At 31.7% G+C, this 21,737-nt stretch overlaps 1 protein-coding gene and 1 pseudogene across 1 annotated transcript; both read right to left on the reverse strand.

Moving 5' to 3' along the window:
* Positions 1-331: 331 nt before the first annotated feature.
* Positions 332-2,334, reverse strand: LOC109004388 (adenylate-forming reductase 03009-like). Its single transcript, XM_018982921.2, has one exon. The coding sequence runs from the start codon at positions 2,181-2,183 to the stop codon at positions 435-437; it is 1,749 nt and encodes a 582-aa protein (XP_018838466.1). The 5' UTR covers positions 2,184-2,334; the 3' UTR covers positions 332-434.
* A 13,530-nt stretch (positions 2,335-15,864) lies between these two features.
* On the reverse strand, positions 15,865-17,372 carry LOC109004389 (annotated as a pseudogene).
* Between the last annotated feature and the right edge of the window lie 4,365 nt (positions 17,373-21,737).

A 21,737-nucleotide genomic window follows, 5' to 3' on the forward strand; every position in this document is an offset into this window, starting at 1 on the left:
AAGAGAATAAAATGTTTTGACCAATTTATTCATGATAGGTCGATCTCATCCTGATGAGATCACGTCTTGCAAATTTTCAATCTTTGCACTTTTTATTACAATTGCAACATAGACTTTGCTCAATATGTTTACAACTCAATTAGGCTAAATTTTGTTATAAAGTGCCAGCATATTATTTTTACACTTCCAATTATTGTTCGCGCGGTTGAAAGCCTCAAGTAATAAGAGATCATGGACGTATATATAAAAGTAGATCATCATTTACTTTTTATTGATTAATTAATTGATGCTGTTCCAAATATTTACGCAGATAGCAACAAATACTATAGGATTTACTTTATATCGTAAAATCGTTGGAATGGAACAAGAACCTGAATTTTTTTAAAAAAATAAAACCATTACTATTAACGTACACTATGGGACTGCGGGCGGACTTACGAATCCCATATCGGACCGAAGGCAGGAATTCCTGCGGCTTTGCATGCATTGACAACGTCCCTACTTCCTTCCGGATTGCTGGTTACGATGACTACTTCTGCTCTCCAATTTCTAGCAGCTTCAATGCTCAATTGAGACACATTGGGACGTCCCAGAACAGCGGTATCATGGACAATCACCTTCTCTTTCGGCCATCCACTAACCATTTCTTCGATTTCCGTTCCAAAGTTTTGCTCGATTCCCTTTGCTACCCAAACCAAGCACACATCAGCTGAACTTTGCTGCAACAGGAATGATAGAAAGACGCAAATCCCTGAGCCGGTTGCCACCAACACAACTCTCTCATACATATTAACGAGGTAAGGCAGGCCCGCAAAGTGCACCTGTCGAACCCACAAATGGCTTGGAGGGTTCGAGACCAAGGACTTGGTGAAATCCCCAACAGCACCTGCTAGCATCATGTGCTCCTTGTCATCAGAAATGATTCCGAAAGCGTGCCATTCAGATAAAGGAGACGGACTAATCCTACCGAATATGCCAGCTTTCACTCCGCCCTCAAACTTGATGATTGAGGCGTGGCCTGACGGGGCAGAGACATTGACGGCTACACGTCTCACGGTCAGCCATGGCAAAATGATTAGCAGCGTGATGGCGGCTGTGAACCAGAACTCTTGCTGTTTAATCAGCCTGGAGCCCATATCGTTCTTGTAAGATTTGGTTTTTGGATCGTAACAGATTGTGAGTATAATAAAGGCCCAGAGGAGTGCTAGAGCAGTCCACCCAGCAAAGCGATGCGTTCTTTCGAATACATTGTGGTGGAGATGCCGGACGAGAGGAAATGCTGCCAAAGAAGAGAGACAAAGAAGGCAAAGAATCGTTGACGCCACACCTATAATCTCAGGTGACGTGTTTTCTCTGTCTTTGAGGGTGAGGACTAAGGCATATACGAGCCATGCAACAGAAGAAACACCGCAGCCGCTATGGATTCCACCAAGACTCTGTAGAAGAGATGTAGTCGCAGTCTTGAGAAACAGAGGGATCCATGGTCTCCCAAATATCTTCACCGCGAGCCAGAAAATAACACGCAGGAAGGCCTCGCTCCGGCAGAGCGTCAAAGCAAGTATGTTTGCAATGGAGAAGAGCGATGGCTTGCGTCTTGCATATGGGAAATGCCCTGTGGCAGCAAGAACCAAGCCTGTCATATTCAGAACCAAGCAAACCGCAAAGAGTCGCTTGTACACTGTGAGCAACCCCTGATAGAGCAGTATAATCGACAGCCTTGAATTCTTTTGAGCAGGCTTTGATGGATGTTCACGTTTGCTAGTGGCCTGAAGTGGAAGTGGTCTTTGCGTCTGTTTCTCCTTGTGGCTCCCTTCTTCCAGCACAACCTGTAAGTCTGCGTCTTCTTCTTGATCTTTATTCAGGTCAAGATCACAAAAGTGGCGGCTGGTTTTACTTAAAGACCTCTGAATGAAAGAAGTCCGGAACTCTCTGGAAGAGTCATGCCAAAATATTGTGTTGCTTGGAGACGTCTCTTCCGCGCCTGGTATTTTGATGGCAAAGGGATCTGCACGAAGCCGATTGATCTCAAACGCAACGCCTCGGCAGCTCGAAAACCTTACTGGGCTTAGCATATTTGTTTTCCTACAAGGGGAAGTTATATAGAGAAGAAATAGATCTTGAGAGAGGGATCGATATCTATTGTTTGTGCTTCTGTTTTTTTGTGGACAAGTAATTTTTCTCATGTATGAGAACTGAACAGAGTCTGGGCAATGCCCATACAGCTTGTGTCAGCAGGTGCCAAACTCAGAACTTGCTTACGAAGAGCCTTTAAGACAACAGGATTCAGCAACGATTTTACATCTAGCAAAAAAATGTGCAAGCTGCATTTGTAAGCCTTCGGAGCTGATCCTGTCTAAGCATCTTATGACTTTGATTTTGTAAACGTGGTTTATACTTCCATATTTTCTTCGCCTTCTCATTCAAAAATTATTGATTGAGTACTGCACTTGCCGACATTCTAAAGGTCACTGTATATAGCCATACAAAAGTGAGGATAGCACAAGATTGAACAGTAAACAGGGCCCCAATCAGGGTTCCCTTGCGTTCAGGGATTGAAAAGTTGAAAACTCCGTTTTTTGGGAGAGTTTTGGCAAAATATTCACCACACTTTACATTTTATATATTTCTTTTAATTTTTAATTTTTTAATATTTTTTTAAATTTTTAAAATTTATTTTTTTAAATTATTTTAAATTTTCTATTCATTATTCATATAATAAATATTTGATTAAAAAAAAATATATAGAGTATAGAGTATGAGGAAATTATAAAGATTCATTTAAATTCAAAAATAAATTAAGATGAATTGTAAATAATAATAAATTGAGTTGTGAATAATAATAAAATTTATGAATTAAAGTTGATAAATAATAATAAATAGTAGTGAGATGAGTTGAGATAGGTTGTGAATCCAAACTCTTTTTTAGGGGATACTAACATTATCACTAATCTCTTATTTAAAAAAATTCAGATTTTTTTTTAAATTTAATAAAAAAAAAGTGTTATTATGTTAGCGTTAATATCAAAACAAGGATGATTTGATTTTCATAATTATCAAATCTAAGTCCATAATAATCAAGATATTTTATCTAATTATTTTATTTCCATGTAATTTGCTTATATATAAGGACCTATATTTTATATTCAATCATAATTTAAAATAAAGACATATATATATAGTCTTCAAAATTCATCTCTTACTTTTCTCTCTTTTCATTTTGGTTTCTATTTACTTTTAATTTCTATCAAATTGGTCATCGCTATAATTTTCATTATTTCATTTATCTCCTTAAATAATAATAAATGATCGATCGAGCAACTATTTGCCTATATTTTATTATTTATCTTTGTTTTGGTGCTTTTTACAAGAGAGGCTTTGTCGTCCAGTGTTTTTTTATTTTTCTTTTTCTTAGATAAAATATATTTATAATTATGAATTATACAATTGTTGTATAATTATTTAAAAAAAAAAGTGAATAAAATATGAGACTCACATAAAACAAAATTAATTTTATAATAATAGATCTCATTTTTTTTCAAAACGATTACGCGATGTTTATACATTTCACGGTTGTATATAAAATTATTCTTTTTTTTAATATCTACTTTAATTAGTATTAAGCAGTATTTTTTTTCCAATTCATGCTAACTAGCTAGATTTCAAGCTTCAGTCTTGTTTGAGTTATATAATCGGTATGTGGGATCTTGGATACGCCGTTCTTTCGTCTGGATTTCTTAGCGCGTTATAGATAACATGCTACTCCTCATTGAAGCCTTGAAGGTTCATAAAGTCGGCAGTATTCAGTTCACAATGGCCGTATGAAAACTTAATGCTGAAGTAAAGGAGAGGACCACCTGAAATCTTTTCATATTAGGCTCTATATATATATTCCCACTTATCTGCAAAACTTTTCACATGGATATTAGTTGATTGATTCAATAACAAAAGTGATCTTGAGGTCATGTACGTACGTACGTGCCACACGTTTTTAAAGTAAGTCCAAAAGATCCATGCATATGGCTGACACGCATGTTAGACGTACATGCAGCAATTATAAGGGTCATTTAAGGCTGCTGTTTTTTTTTTTAAATAAAAATAATAATGAGGATATTCAAATTTTATTAGCATAGGAATAGTACTTGTTATTATTGGTTATAATAATGCAAAATTCAGAATGATGAAGAAGTAATTAAAGACATTATCAATGTACGTAGTACTTTAAGTATCAAATTAAACAAGATCATGATGATCAGTACCTAAAACCACAAGTAAACTAATTGCAGAAGTAAACATGTATGATGGTCTCACAGCTCATGATGTATGAAATAGAGACACCACCTCATGATTCCATAATTAATCCAGATATCGCAAAGGAGCTAGGCTGCTTCAGTCCCTTCTTTATCTAATTAATTAACAATTAGACATGAATCAAGTAGTCCAAGTATCAAATCAGTACTAAACCATGTTTTCCGGCAAAATGATTACATCGACTTGTAGATTCTTTTTTCGATTGGGTCGGAACTCGCAAAATCGAGTTCATTCAGGCGGATATCTACCCTAATTTTATTCAAAGATATCCAAATTTTGTACATACCCAATTCTATCCGAAAGTGTATAGAATTATATAATGCAGGTTCCGAATTAATCATTGTTTATTGTAATCATGTTCAAGCAAGAAGTCATCAATATATATTATATATCCTTCCTCCTATCCCTTTCCAAGAAAAAAAAAATTGTCCACTTTGATATGGATAAGATTTAAATAATTAATCTGTTACGAAATTATTGTGCCATGCTCCCTTGTTCCCTCATCATTTTGAATTATTTAATATCGTGTATAGACGTTCATAAAAAAAAATACATTTCATATACATGCATATATATATATATATATATATATATATACAAGTCAGGTCCCATCAAAGTTGCAGCTCCTGAAAATTAATGTAAGTCCATTTGTTTTTGTAAGAGCATTCTTATTGGATTAGCTAAAAGTTAAATTCAATGAGTATTTAATTATTTATAAAGAGTAAAATATGCTCACATTAGATTAATCAAATTTCAAATATTTAGAATTTAATTACAGTGATTTTCAAAAGTTTTTTCAAATTTGAAAGTTATTGTACATACATCAAATACATATTTTATTAATTATTTCTCTCTTCCTTTTTTTCTATCACATATTTTATCATAATTAATATATTAATTTGATTTACTGATATATTAATTAACATATAATAAGTATAATAGTAAAATATAATAAAATTTAAAAAATTAATAATTAAAAAAATTAATTATTTTTAAAATTATTAATTATTCATTACCATATAATGAATAAATGTATAATCTAATATGAATATTTGATGTGAATAATCAAAACTAAATTCATCTTATATTATTTTATTATTATATAATGAAAAAATAACTATTTGTGGAGATTTATGTGAATGGAATAGTTAAAAGTTAAATTTCTCTTACATTCATCAAAATTATCCTTTAATTTTAACTAATCCAATAAAAGTGTCAAACTCGCAACCTCTCAATCTTTTACCGGAACAATTATTCAAAGAGGCCAGGTTACCATAAATGGAACAATGCACTAAATTAAGACGGTCAATTCAAGAAAAGCTCAACATGCTAAATTAATCTGGTAGTTTCAAACAAATTAAGAAGGGATTGACGTTTCATAATCCAATATGAATGTATATAAGAATTTTTTGTCCACGAAATTGTTTTTAAAAAAAATCAAAGCAGATGTGCGATGTGGGATCGATATTGTAATTAGATCGTGACGAGTACAATTTTTTTTATATCAATATTTTAAATAATATATCTTTTTTTGGTTAATAATTGTCAGAAGTTATTATTTTTCGTACTAGTCTTCAATGCGATGATATTTTCGCTATTTACGACGATATTTTGTCGTATTTAAACAATCCATATTTGCAACCAAAGCAAAAAAACTTCCGAAAAAATTAGACAATTGCTTCCGAGACGTACAGCACTGCGTAAAATATCGCCAACAATACATATTTTCGGCCATTTTTATATATAACATATATGTATATATATCATATAGTAATTAGTAATAATAAAGCTGTAGTACTACTGATATTATTAATTACTATATATCAAATTCAAATCATGTTGAATTTCAATTTGTTCAAAATTCGTTTATTATTATCATGAATTAAACCAAACCAGCGTGCGCCGTGCATGGACTATTCTTCCCTGTGCGGAGGCACTGACCACAGTCTGACCGTACTAGTTTTATATTTTTTGAATTAGAAATTTTCTACAAGAAAACTGTTTATTTGTGACTATTTAATTTCATCGAAATGACTATTTACAGTCAAAATGAATCTGTTTTGATCACAAATAACATTTTCGCCGCAATTAAACGGCCACAAAAACCCATAAATGGAATGATGCATCCACTTGTGCAGTCAATTCAAGAAAGTTTAACGAGCTAAATTTGTAAGTTTCAACTAATTAAAAATCGATTAATGCTTAATTAATAATTACATCTTGGTCAGCTTTTGATCCATCTGTCATTTTCTCGCATGCATGACGAGAATTTACGAAATGAACGAATTAGTAAACTCAAACCTATTAATTTGACAATTATTGCATTTTAAAATAAAGATATTTATATAAAATGATATTATTTTTATAAAAATATTATCATTTAAAACAAAATTATAAATAGGATTAATATAAAAATAATTACATGTCTATCATTTTCTTTAAAATATAGACATTGAATTAGCTGCTAAATCTCCATTAATTCTCTCTGTGTGATAATGGCCAAGAACATTTACAAGCTAATTTCAACGTAGGGCGTTGCTACGTCCACATTCTGATCTACCGAACACTCGAGACATTTTTTTTTTCTTTTTCTTTCAACATTTTTTAAATTATTTAGATATTTTTTTAAAAATAAAAAAAAAATCACATATTCATTTAAAAACATGACTTAATTAAAAAAAAATCGATAGAAAATTTCGGTAAAAATCTTATGTGGGAATAATATTTTCCTCTCAACGTATAGAGGCTCGTCCTTTTAGCCCAAAGTATTGGGAAAGGGATCACAAGTTGATGCAAACCTAAATTGATATGGGTATCTAGATCAAGATTCTACGTTGATTGTATTGAAATACTACTTTAAGAAGATGAATCTGTACAAATATATAAGGAAAAGTTTAATATATTCCTTAAACTAAGGGTAATATTAGTTATTTTTCATCAAATCATATATTTTTGCTTATTTTTGCCTTATTAGTAAATATTTGGTTTCAAGTTTTGGAAATGATTCTTCTTTCGATTTTGGCCAAATTTTTTATAGGATTCTTATTTGTTTATGTATTTATTTCTCATACAATAAATTATATTTTTCTTTTTTTGAAAAAATCATCATAATTCCAAATTTTACAACTATTTAAGTCCAGCTTGTGGGTTTCATAAAATAATTTTGAATTTTACTATTAATCAATATTATTCAGAGTTTTTTTCTCTGTATTTTGGACGAATCTCTTGTCTTCTCTGTGTTGATCATCTAATGGAACTAGCCATTAGAATTACTCTCGGCAATTGGCATCAGAGCATCAACATCTTTCCTGGGGTGATATCTCATCAGTTTCCATGGTTGGTGGTTGTGATCTTCATGGGCAAGTTCCGAATGAGGAAGTACCGCACCGTGATCGTAGCATTTAGGATGTAATGATTGAGGATTTGTAAAGATAGGTTGCAGAGTTAACTCGGTGTCTCACGATGCTGGATATCAGTGATTGTGAGATGGAAGATCACGATTCCGATTCTAGTTTTGAAAACCCGTATCACAAGCGTGCTCTATTTTAGGGGTACCATGGTAGGGAGGAGCGTCATGAGGACCTCGATTTCAGAGTTTATTTACTAGAATTTCCTGGTACTCTTCAGACTGAAGGTTTCGTTGATTTATTGCATGAGGTTGAGTAGATTTACGACTCTGAGGAAGAAGAGTTTGAGGATCGACATTTTTCCATAGGGTGAAATTCTATACCAATCTACGATACTTATCCTGATGAAGATAACCTAGTGGATGAGGTAACTATTTTTATTAAAAACATAGAAAATTTGGAAAAAAATAAAATGGCGGTAAAGTTTTGAAGTTTGAAGATCATGAAATAACTTTTGAAACAATTAACTATGTTGATTTTCTTGGAGTTGAGGATTTTTTTTCAAATTCTCCTATTCAAAATATATATATATTTTCTGTATTTGAGATTTTGGAAAGAAATTTAATTTTGGAGTATAAGATGCTCAATATTATTTTACTTCGACCCGATCAAATTAATTTTAGTTTTTCCATGATCATCAGGACAATACAACAAAAGGAAGGATTGACTAATCTAACTGGACATCCAAAATATTGGTGCAAGAAAGTTTAGAATTCTAGGATGAATTCTCTCCAACCCGATGAGAATAATGCAAACCCAAATTGATATGGGGCATCTAGATCTAGATTCTACGTTGATTGCATTGAAATACTAACTTAAAAAAATGACTCTATACAAATATGGATTGAAAAGCTTAATATATTCCTTGGATTAAGGGTAATTTTAGTTATTTTCCATCAAATCATATATTTATACTCATTTTTGCCTTAATAGTAAGTATTTGGTTTCAGATTTTGGAAATGATTCTGATTTCTATTTTCACTAGATTTTTGGTAGGATTCTTGTTTATATATATATATATATATATATATGTATATCTCATACAATAATTTATATTTTTCTATTTTTGAAAAAATTTCATAATTTCGATTATTGCAGCTATTTAAGTCTGGCTTGTGGGTTTCATAAAATAATTTCAAATTTTACTATTAATCAATATTATTTAGAGTTGTTTTCTTTGTATTTTGGACAAATTTCTTATCTTTTCTGTGTTGATTATCTATTGGAACTAACCGTCATAATTAATATCTATTATGTCTGGCGTCACAAGTATTATATATATAGTGATACATAAGGTAATCCGCCATGTCTTCCACTATATATATATATATATATATATATATATTATATACTAGGAAAGGACAACGTGCCCTGCACATGTGTCCAATTTAATTTTACATAATTTTTTTATTTTCTAAACAAATAAATCACTTTAAAAAAGTAGAAATAATGAATTATAAAAAAGAATTTAGCTCATCATTTCCTATATTATACAGTAAAATGTAATTTCTCATTTTTACCATTCAATTTAAACATATATATGTAGATGTTTAAATATGTGTGTATACACATCAAGAAAAAAAATAGAAAATCACATATTAATGTATGGTGTAGAAATGATGAATAACATTTTAAAAAAAACATTTTAAATCTAATATCTTTATTTTAAATCTAGCCAATGATTTTTAAATTGAGTCAAGTATTCTAAAATCTTCTAAATATTTTACCAAAATCATTTTAAATAAGGTATTTGTAGTGTTATTGAACAAAAACTAATTTTCAAGTAAACCTTTTTATATTTTGGAGTTCTGGAAATAATATAATTTTTAAAAAATTAGCTTATTTAAATGATTTTACTATTTTAAGAATATTATTTAATATTCATTAATTTATTTGATCCAAAACATGTCGTTAAATACCATTCGAAACGACCCAAGCATAAACCGACCATTTTTCTAGAAAATGGTGCTCGTATCCATTAAACCATAAATCGCCATTTTCTCATTTTCTCATAAAATGGCCTGACATATTCATTTATCAATCACTGTAGGCGGGAATCGCAAGCGGAATTACCATCATCTCTACTTATCATCATTCCTACTGCTAACATTATAGGCGGTAGTCACAGACTGGACTTACCACCATCCCTACCATAGGCAGGAATCACAGGTGGGACTCTAACACCATCCCTGTTTACTACCATCCCTACAGTTCTTTTTCCTTTCTCTTATTCCTTTTAATCCATTCATTTCAAACGTACACAAAAATCACCTTTCACGTGAAAACCCAATTTTCATTCACGACACATCATGAGCATGCATGAAATGATCATGCAATAAATGCCATGATGTCAAACACAACATAAATACACACAAGCATAATTCAATTAAATAAACAACACATTCTCACATCCAACCGACTCCCATACTCATCGGGCTCAAAGTCCAACACAACCAAACTGACTGTAGAAAATTTGTTAGTGCAAAAATATATTCAAATCTCACAAATTCTTTGAAAAATTACTTACAATGATGAAATATAATTTTTAAAAGATCAAGGAGATGTAAGAGGTGGCGGCACAACAACGATACAATGTATTTTGGACTATGGCCGCAGGTCTCAAAAGGCCAATTTTTGAATAGGAACAACCTAAGACTTGGGATGGCTAGGGAAGGACTTATAGGTGTTGGTAAAATAAATGATGGTGGTGGTTGGCCACGGGTGGCAGTATGGGCGGCGGTTGGAGGCCAAAATACCCAAATTGAAAAATGAGCTAAAGGGGCTTCAACAGTAGTGGATCAGAGCTGACATTGGGTGGTTTAGGTGGCTGGAGGGCCGATAGTAGTGTGGTGAAGAGATGGTGGCCAACGGCGGCGCGATGACGGCGTTGTAATGAAAAAGGGCAGCGGCTTAGATTCCCTCATGGCAGTTAACGGCGACATGAGATGGGCTGATATTGGAAGGGGAGGGATGCTGGCCGGAGGGGAAGAGAATGAGCTGGGTGGTATTGGCCATGCCGATGTGAGGTGGCGCACTAGAGGGGACAAAGAAACGAACGGGCCGCGGTTTGGATTCTCTCATGGGGGTTAACAGTGACACGAGAGGGACTGAGATTGGAAGGGGAGGGGCAAGAAGAGAATGAACGGGGTGGTGTTGGCCATGCCAGCATGCAGCAGCGCACTACAGGAGATCATGAAGAAACGGACGGGGGAGAGGGGAGGAGGGGCTCGCGCGCGGGAGAAGACCAGGGGCAAAATGGAAATTTGGGAATAGAAGCAAGGATAAAACGAGAAAAAAATTGTTAGACAAAAATACTATTCATCTCGATTCGCACTTATATATATATATATATATTATAATATATATATATATATATATATATATATATATATATAAAGTCATCTTGTTTGTAAATGAATAACAGCCAAGCTTATAAAATACTAATAACTAGATCACCCTAAGGATCTCATGAACTCAATTGATTTTCCAAAAACTTGATTATTGGCGGGCCACGTACGACACCTTATAAGAAAAATATATGATCATCTCCATGTATAGTTTTGTTTTGTTATTTTATTGATCTTAATGGATCTAGTAGCTAGACGGCGTTTGTAGCGTGTTAAGACAACCGATCAGATTGAGCTGATGCATCACTCTGCCATGGTCAAAGATTTCAAGCATAATATTCAAAGCGCCACGAATGACAAAAATACTAAATTTTATTCAATACTAATTAATAATTATAATTATGGAACTAAAATTACCGCCCCAAATCTAAGAAAATAAAGAGCCATGAAAGATGTATTTCTATTCTTCGAAATGGCATGGAGAAGTGTTTTTTCTCTACAAAAAACATTTATGATGAGGTTCCGTTTATATCATGATCATCTATAATATTCCATCCCCTAATTAATACCTAACAAATTATACTTAATTACATGCGTGTTTATCTTGTAACTAATACGATTAACGCCTTAGAGTAATAGATACGATTCACTAATTTCTTGAAATGCATGAGCATATATAGGCTTGACTAAACTCGATATCGCATGATGCTCTCATGAATGCTCAGCAATTAAAATACGTATAATATATATATAATAATTGGGTCGTGATGTCGTTGCGCACTACAATAATATGAATGTTGAATATTGCATCACCCTGCAGCCACCCGCAGCCACCTGATTATTTTATATATAGGGTTAAGTTGGTTCATCGATCTTTGGAATTTCTAGATCGAATATTAATGAAGACCGTAAACATTTCAGGGAGTGACCAGAAACTGCAGCAAGCTAGAGAAATCCTTGTAGTGGCGCGCGGACAGTTTTGACTCTTGAGGAGTCCTTGGACATGTCTGCTTGATCTGAAACTACAGCTAGATAAACCATTTATGACAATGTCCCGCGAGAGTTGACGATGCATGCATTCATTGTATGTACGTACGTAGAACCATTCGTTATATATGTTGGATCACAGGAAATTGGGAAAAGTACACAAACCTCTTTAACTGTTTTAAAATAATTTATAATTGCTTACTAATTATCAATGTTAACAAGAAATTGTAATATACCCAGTTTTCCATAAAAACGATAATATTATATTTAAAAATTCTGAGAAATGAAAAATTATCAATTTTAGTGGGCTTTTTTCTCGAGGCTAGGTACCCAACGAGGGGGCTGGCTGGCAACCACAATGACTGTGGCAAGACGCGGGCTTTAGATGTGTTTGAATTAAGATATTTTATTAAATTTTAAAAAATAAATTAAAAAAATTATATATTAAAAAGTTATAAAATTATTTGAATATATATTTTTAAGGAGACTATTAGGGGGACTAAATAAAATAAAAATACACAGCTGGTCAAATATAAGGTACACAATCATCGGTTTACTAAGCATTATCATTTTTTTAATATTATTTTTATTTTAAAATTTAGAAAAATAATATTATTTTTTATATTTTGTTTAAAAGTTTGAAAAAGTTGTAATAATTAAGTAATGACTAAAGAAAAAAATTTAAAATTTAAAATTAAAAGCGTTTTGAGTTTGAATGATTTTAGAAAAAAAATATATAAGAACACTTAAAAGAGCAATTGTATTACTAAATGGAACTTTGCTCTTCTTGCTATTTACCCATTTTCTTCGCTTCTTTTTATTCTTATGAGCTAGTTGGCTCTGCCAATCTAATAGGCTTTTATTTTTGGACAATGCTAAAATGACTATCAAATGTGCCTATCAAATATGTTCATTAGTACAAATGAATTTTTCTATTTCTTTTTTTTTTTTTTCTTTAAGCATTGCTTAAACATCTTTAACAATTAAAAATAAATAAATAAAAATAAAAATTCACAGTCATACTATATTTTCCTTCATACGGTTGACTTATCAACCGATTTTTTTTTTTTGTTAACGAATAGGTAATAAAGTGATCAGTTAATCTTAGAATCAGTTAATATATTTATAGGGAGACTTATAATATATATGGCACAACATTTACGATTACAGTTACTAAATAACTGACATGTCGGGTATCGACACAATATTTTTTTTCGAAGCATTAGCTATTCCAGTAAAAAATGATAAAATATTCATTTTCAACTAAAGTTCAATATATATAACTAATTTCAAAAAATAAAATGTAACAAATTATTTGTTTTAAAAAAGGAAACACTAAATTCTTGAGAAATAAAAAACATACAAATTCAAAAAAAAAAATTAAACCCAAAAAAAGTAATATAAAAAAAGAGAAAGAAAAAAATCATCCCTGCGTTTTTCTTTCTTTTTTTAATTTTTTTTTTGTTAGTTTAGTTTTTTCTAAATTCTATTTTTTTTAATTCTTTTGTTTTTAGTTGAATTTTTGGGTTTTTCCTTTTTTATTATATGATTGTAGGCTTTTTGCCTTTTAAGAAGAAGTTCATGTTAACTTTTCGGGGGTGTTTCTTCTATATTTTAAGATATAATAATTCTATTTAAAAATCTTTATATCCCACGTTATTTATGAGATATTATTTAATTTTAAATTTTATAAATTAAATTATATAAATGTATAGTGTACAGTGTAAAGAAATATCCTTACTCTTTCAAAAAATATAAATTCTCCTAATATTTTGAGAGGGATAACGAATAATGATAATTTACATCTCATTTATTACTGTTTTATTATGCATTTATTCTTTTCTTTTTACTATTTGAATTTAAATTAAAAAGCTTGAATATGTCTTTCTTTATGTCTTTCTTGTATAATTTTAAAAAAATAAAATCAATCAACTAACGTAATCATATAAATTAATTTAAAATAAATTTAATTTTATAAAAATTGATTAAAAAATAAAAAAATAAATTTATTTTAATTAAAATATATGATTAAATTAGTTGATTAAATTTATTTATTTTAAATAATGCAAGATTTTCCTGTTATGAAACATTTTAAATTTAAAAAGTAAAAAAATAATTAAATAATAAATAATATGTAAAGTATCATTATCTTTTGTGAGGGCGGTTAACGTGACCGTAACTTTTAATTGACTGAAATAGACTTCGACCACGTGATAATTTTTCGTTTAAAAGGAATCTGACGAGAGATAGCTGGCATAGCTAATGCTGACCATACAAACATGGTCCGTACATCATGACTCATCTAGTAACATGAAACAACTTCATTTCGTTTGATGAAATAAAATTAAAATTAAAATTAAAATTATGATTTATTAATATAAGAAAAATTTAAATTATAAGTCAAATTATGCATTTATTCTAAAATATCTCTGCACATAAATCTTTTTATAACAGACATTATTTAACTTCTTAAAAATCATCTCCTGCTTTCTCTATAGTAGATATATACGGTGTTAGCAGTACTTAATTGCTAGATTTATTTTAAGGGCATGGCCCGTGACAAGAGATGTATGAGGTATTATTTATCTTCATCATTTTTATATTATATATTATATTTAATATTTAATTTTAATTTTAATTTTAATTTTTTTAATTCTTGTTAAACTAAAATAATTAACTCTTTTATTCATTATATATACACCACACATTTAGTAAGAGATAAAATAAAAATATAAAAAATCAAATGTAGTGTGTGATGTAAAGATGTTGATTAGAATTATCCTTTACGAAAAATCAAGATTTTAGCGTATAATGATAGTTAAAAGAATAATTCTATTAGAAGGCATTTATACTATATATTAGGGCTGTAAGATTGGACCAATAGTCTTATTTGTCGGTCACGGAGTTATTTTTTTAGATCGGACCAGACCGAGCAAATGTATATAATTTTAAATGTTATATATATAAATATTATTTTATTTTATATAATAATTGTATAAGTTAATTATATAATTTTCATCTAATGGATCGCCATTGATCATATATACAATAAAATTATTTAATATTCATTAACCATATATAAAATGTTCAAGAGATTACTTAACTTTAATTTTATTAAATTTTTTATTAAATTTTCTGTATAAAAAAAAAGGAGGAAAAAAATGTTAATGGATTGACTGAATGGACTAATAGCTAACGGTTCAGTTCAGCAAAAATGATGGACTAAAATTTTCAATGTATGATCCCCTAGATCTGACCGATTACACCCGTACAGTATATGCTATTTACATGACAAAATTTGATTTAAAAGATGATTTTAAAATTTAAATCTTACACAAATTATGTTAGATGATAAAAACATATATATAAAATAAAAAAAAAAGTCTTAGGATATAAAGCGCACAAGTTCTAAGGTAGATGATCATCCTTTGTTTAGGAATAATAGTCCTTCAAATTACCGGTCTAGCTTGAAAACTAACTTGATAGAAATAGATGCATAAAATAGATCATTATCTTTTATTGATTACTTGATCGGAATTTTTTGAAATATTTATTTAGACCATAATAAATACTATAAGATTCATTCTGTGACTTTACTATCTATTCCTACAGAACCCTTGAACTGGAACAAGAACGGTTTCTTTGTTCTTTCTAAACATTGTTTAGCGTACATATATTGAGGGACTGCGGGTGGACTTACGAATCCCATATCGGACCAAAGGCAGGAATTTTTTCTGCTTTGCATGCGTTGACAACGTCCCTACTTCCTTCTGGATTGCTGGTTACGATTACTACTTCTGCTCTCCAATTTCTAGCAGCTTCAATGCTCATTTGAGACACATTGGGACGTCCCAGCACGGCGGTGTCATGGACAATCACCTTCTCTTTCGGCCATCCACTTACCATCTCTTTGATTTCCTTTCCAAAGTTTTGCTCGATTCCCTTTGCCACCCAAACCAAGCACACATCAGCTGAACTTTGCTGCAACAGGAATGATAAAAAGACGCAAATCCCTGAATCGGTTGCCACCAACACAACCCTCTCATACATGTTAACGAGGTAAGGCAGGCCCGCAAAGTGCACCTGTCGAACCCACAAATGGCTTGGAGGGTTCGAGACCAAGGACATGGTGAAATCCCCAACAGCACCTGCTAGCATCATGTGCTCCTTCTCATCAGAAATGATGCCGAAAGCGTGCCATTCAGATAAAGGCGACGGACTAATCCGACCCAATATGCCAGCTTTCACTCCGCCATCAAACTTGATGATTGAGGCGTGGCCTGACGGCGCAGAGACACTAACGGCTACTCGTCTCACGGTCAGCCATGGCAAAATGATTAGCAGCGTGATGGTTGCTGTGAACCAGAACTCCTGCTGTTTAATCAGCCTGGAGCCCATATCAGTCTTGTAAGATTTGGTTTTTGGATCATAAGAGATTGTGAGTATAATAAAGGCCCAGAGGAGAGCTAGAGCAGTCCACCCAGCAAAGCGATGCGTTCTTTCGAATACATTGTGGTGGAGATGCCGGACGAGAGGGAATGCTGCCAGACAAGACAAGCACAGCAGGCCAAGAATGGTGGAGGCGACACCTATGATCTCAGGTGAAGTGTTTTCTGTGTCTTTGAGAGTGAGGACTAAGGCATATGTGAGCCATGCAATCGAAGAGACACCGCAGCCGCTATGTATCCCACCAAGACTTTGTAGAAGAGATGTAATGGCAGTCTTGAGAAACAGAGGGATCCATGACCTCCCAAATATCTTAACCGCGAGCCAGAAAATGACACGCAGGAAGGCCTCGCTCCGGCAGAGTATTAAGGCAAGTATGTTTGCAATGGAGAAGAGCGCAGGCCTGCTCCTTGCATACGGGAAATTCCCAGTGGCTGCAAGAACCAAACCAGCAATGTTCAGAGCCAAGCAAACCGAAAAGAGTCGCTTGTACACAGTGAACAACCCTTGATCGAGAAGTATAATCGACAGCCTTGAACCGTTCTTTTGAGCAGGCTTTGATGGTTGTTCAGGCTTACTAATACCCAGAAGTGGAAGTGGGCTTTTCTTCTGTTTCTCCTCGTCGTTCTCTTCAGGCACAATCTCCAAATCAATATCCAGTTCGTCTTCGTTGAGGTCAAGATCACAAAAGTGGCTACTGGTTTTACTTATTGACCTGCTAATGAGAGATGGGAACACTTTGGAAGAGCCTAGCCAAAATATTGAGTTGCTGGGGGCCTCTTCTACGGGGAGTATTTTGATGGCAAAGGGATCTTCATGATGTTTGATCTCAAACGCCACGCCTCGGCAGCTCGAAAACCTTACTGGACTTGGCATATTTTTTATTTTCTCACGAGAGAAAAAGATAAGAGAACTTGAGGAAAGGATTTCTATTGTGTGTGCATGTCATGAAAAAAGAAACTGCTGCCTTTTTATAGGCATCTTCGAGGAGAGTAACGTATCAGAAAATCAGAGTCATGAGGCCTTTAGCAATGCATTTATGACTCTTTTCTAATCTAAGCATCTTATGACTTTGATTTGATAAAATTGGCATATATTCATCTATTATTTGCATTTTTCTTGAAATTTAAAATTATTGAAAAACTACATGTACATTAACTTAATTTATACGGAAGCTCGAACTGACACATGACCCTAGCAATTAACCCTACAAGGTTATCACAATATCTTTATCTTGGATGCGAACATAATCATTCTTTGTTTTCATTTTCTTCATGATGATTACAAAAAGAAATTACCTAACTAATTAATATTAACATGCTGTTTCTTTTTTAAATCTCTTGATATAATACTTCAAACTCTTGATAATACTCCAAGTTTGGTTCAGTTTTTTTTTTAATTCAAAGATAGGAGAAGGGGTAGAACTTAGTATGGATTCTTCTTCAAGGACGAAAACATAGTTTGACTCTAATACCATCAATGGCATAATTCATGGTTAGTTTGACTCTAATACGTCCATCAATGGCATAATTCATGGTTCAAAGTTGATGGCCAGTTTTCTTGATCCCCTTGATCTTCTTCTTCTTCTTTTTTTTCTTTTTTTTTTTTATTAGTTGCACTATGTCTATAAAGAATATAAAAATTCTACTCATCATTCTCACACCACATATCATATATAATTATTTATTTATTTTTTCTTACTAATTATGTGGTATATAGATAATGAGTAGAAGAACTCAATTAATTTAAGAGGAATAAATAAAATAATAATAATAAAAAAGAAGTATTATGTGGTGTGTGAGATGATGAGTAGAAAAGTTCTAAAGAATATGGTATTCATATATCATGACTTTTCATCCACCAAATCTTAGAAATATGAGCTTCACCCTAGTTAGGTTCTATATAGATAATTAATTAAGACCGGAACATATAATTTGAAATCTTCTCGCACACTAGCTTATTATAGGTTATATATATAAATATATATATATATACACACACACACACACACACACATACATTCCCCGCCTTGCTGGCCTACAAATGTTTAAATGTTTCAATCAATTATGGATGGCTTTAACGATATTTTAATTAATTGAGGATATTGTCAATGATACAAATCAATAATTATGGAGACGGCGGCTAGCCTTAGCGATTTAACGAGTTTTGCCAACATGTGCAAGATCAGTATTAGTATTAGAGCCTAGCTGGGGCTAGCTCAAATCATTCAAGTGGTATATATCTCCTCTTCTTATAAAAGAGAAAAAATATATATATACATAACTGTTTTGGATATGACTCACAGCATCACACGCACGACCATCTACAACTTAAGAGGAATGAGATTTGGAGATTTGGGAGAACCTAAGTACTCAATGATCAAGATAATGAAGATTTCTCTAGTAATTCATTCAGATGAGTTTCATAATCATATTTGGATGATATAAATAGAGTTCTCGATACTTCCTCTTGTTACGTTACTAGCTACTAGCAGCTAACTGCATGCACTGCATAAAAAAAAAAAAAAAATGATGAACACGTACAATTTGTTCAAAAATATTATATATAATCGTGAGATTTGCGTGAAATCTTGTTGATTCGGAGCTGATTGTAATTTAGTAAACTTTTTAACCAGCTACTGGCTAGGACAATTAATCAAAGAGATCGAGTTACCATAACCGTACGGCACAAGGCATAAACCGCAGAAATTCCAAAAACATGAAGTTTCTGCATGTCGACATGCATGATCAAATTAATTAACTGCAAGTTTCAACAACTAAAAAAAAAGAAGCTAAATTTCGAAGTATGCATGCCGTGTCTAATCTCATGTGCAGTCAGCTTAACTTCATAAATGCAATTTTGAAGTCTTACTTGTCGTTCAATTATCATCCGTGGTTTGGTTCATAAACACATCTTAACTCATCTCAACTCATTATTACAATTTTTTCAAATTTCAATATAAAATATAATAAATAATTCAACTTTTTCAAATTCTAAAATAATAATAATATTAAAAAATAATATTATAACAATATTTTATCATTTCAACTCAATTCAGTTAAATATCCAAACGCAGCTGCAAATTAGAAAGACTAGGACTTCCTGTTAAGCAATGTTAATTATCAGGTCTTAACTAAAGTCTATAAAGCCGGTCAATATATATATAAATATATATCAAAGTAGTTAAGAAATTTGGAAATTCAAATGTTGTTCGATCTTGTCCACCCTGGCTAGGCTAGTTATTAATAGAAACAAAAGTATCAAGATTGTAAGGAGACGTTCAAGACTGAGAAAAAAACTCTAGCATGCAATTTAGATTAATGATCAAAGTGATCTCATCCATCCATGCATAAGTCAGGCGTAAGTAACTTCTGAAACCCAAAATCACGAAAGTCTGGAAAATGTACATAAAACTTCAATTATTGTTTGAAAAGTAAATGTGTAAATAAAAAATATATGATCCCGACACAACTTTTGACAAAATCGGAATAAAAGTTAATTTCAAAACTTAAAATGAATTAATATTTTTTTAAAAAAAATAATTAAATTAAATTGATGATTTGAAATCACTACAAGAAAACTGCTTATTTGTGACCATTTAATTCCATCGAAATGATTATTTACAGCCAAAATGAGTTTGTTTTAGTCACAAATAACATTTTCGCCGCAATTAAATGACCACAAAAATCCATTTTTCTTGTAGTGAATATATATATATATATATAGCAAAAACTTATATATATGGACAAATTTCTGTCATATGCGTACTGATGATATTGCCTCAATTCAAGGAAGTAATATATATATTTATCAAGGTGGTCCAACGCCACCAGTGTAAAATCAAGTAATTATGCATCATTATACCCAAATCCCTTGCATTATTAACTTAACTTAAACTATCAATTGTATGGAAAATATATATATATATATATATATATATATATATATAAGCTAGTTAGAATATTGGGTAAATTTATTTATTTGTTTAAATTATAGCTTGACGCTACGTACCACTCAGGTGTGGTCAGGCTCCGTAGAGTATAATACGTGTAGGGTAAGAGTTTAAAGTTAAGATCCCTATTCTAATTAATATATATATATATATAGTTAGATTAAGACTTATTTAAAAGTTTAAACTAATAAAAAGATTTAAATTTATTACTTAAGTTATATGTTTAACATATATGAAGAAGGAATCGTATAATTATATTATACTTGCACCATGCTGGCCTGTAAATTCAAGATATATACCTATATATAGACGAAGACCCTTCGCGGCGAAGTCCAGAAACTAAAGAATATTTGATGTTAAAAGTAATTATATATATAATTGGTTTCATTTTTCTTTAATTTGGCTAAGGCCGGGAATATTGGAAAATGAATTAATAATTAGATTCATGAATGTTCAACTTTTCTTTTTTTGATTCTTTAGTTTCTTGCTTTCATGTATTGGTTGGAATACTTTTTAATTAATTTGTTGGGATTCTGTATTTTTCTATATATTTCAATTTTGACCCAAATTTGATCATGTGGATGGAATACTGCTCCATTTTTGTGCCTATAAATTAAACCAATGCAAAGTTAATTTAAAGATCAAGATCAGCTCAATTAAGCAGCCAATTAAATAAAGCCTCGATTGCTGTTGGAGTTTACAAAATCATATAGAAGGTCTGGAGTTAAAAGCTCAAGAAGCCAAACAGAAACAGAAGACTACAGAAGGCTTACGTTCATGATATTGGTAGAAATTGGTAGTTAAGTTAGTTATTCATATATGAGTATTAGTGGTCCAGATGGCAAGTTGTAAATGGTCATTGTATCTATATAAACAAACTGATTGTATAGCATTTAAATTCACTTGATCAAATAATGAGAAGTACAGATTGCATTATTCTTCTATAATTTCACATGGTATCATCGTGTATAAAACTTCCGCTGCCCTCTTAAAGTTTTTTTTCTTCTTTCTCTCTTCATTTCTTCTGAAAATATTTCTTTCCTGCTTCTATGGCGGATTCTAATTCTGAGTCTACTGCGAATTCTTCAAGAAATACTGATAATTCTTCAAGAAATCCATCGGATGATTCTTCAAGTTACTATTACTTACACCCTTCAGATAATCCTGGAGCACTCTTAGTTTCTGAGATTTTTACTGGTGAGAACTACATTGCATGGAGTAGATCTATCTCCATTGCTCTTACAGTAAAGAACAAGATTGCATTCATAGATGGTACTCTGCCTCAATCCA

Source organism: Juglans regia, chromosome 3, assembly GCF_001411555.2.
Source record: "Juglans regia cultivar Chandler chromosome 3, Walnut 2.0, whole genome shotgun sequence".
NCBI lineage: Eukaryota > Viridiplantae > Streptophyta > Magnoliopsida > Fagales > Juglandaceae > Juglans > Juglans regia.

Coding starts and splice junctions, on each gene's coding strand:
- LOC109004388 (XM_018982921.2), bottom strand. CDS start 2,183: ATGAGAAAAATTACTTGTCCACAAAAAAACAGAAGCACAAACAATAGA.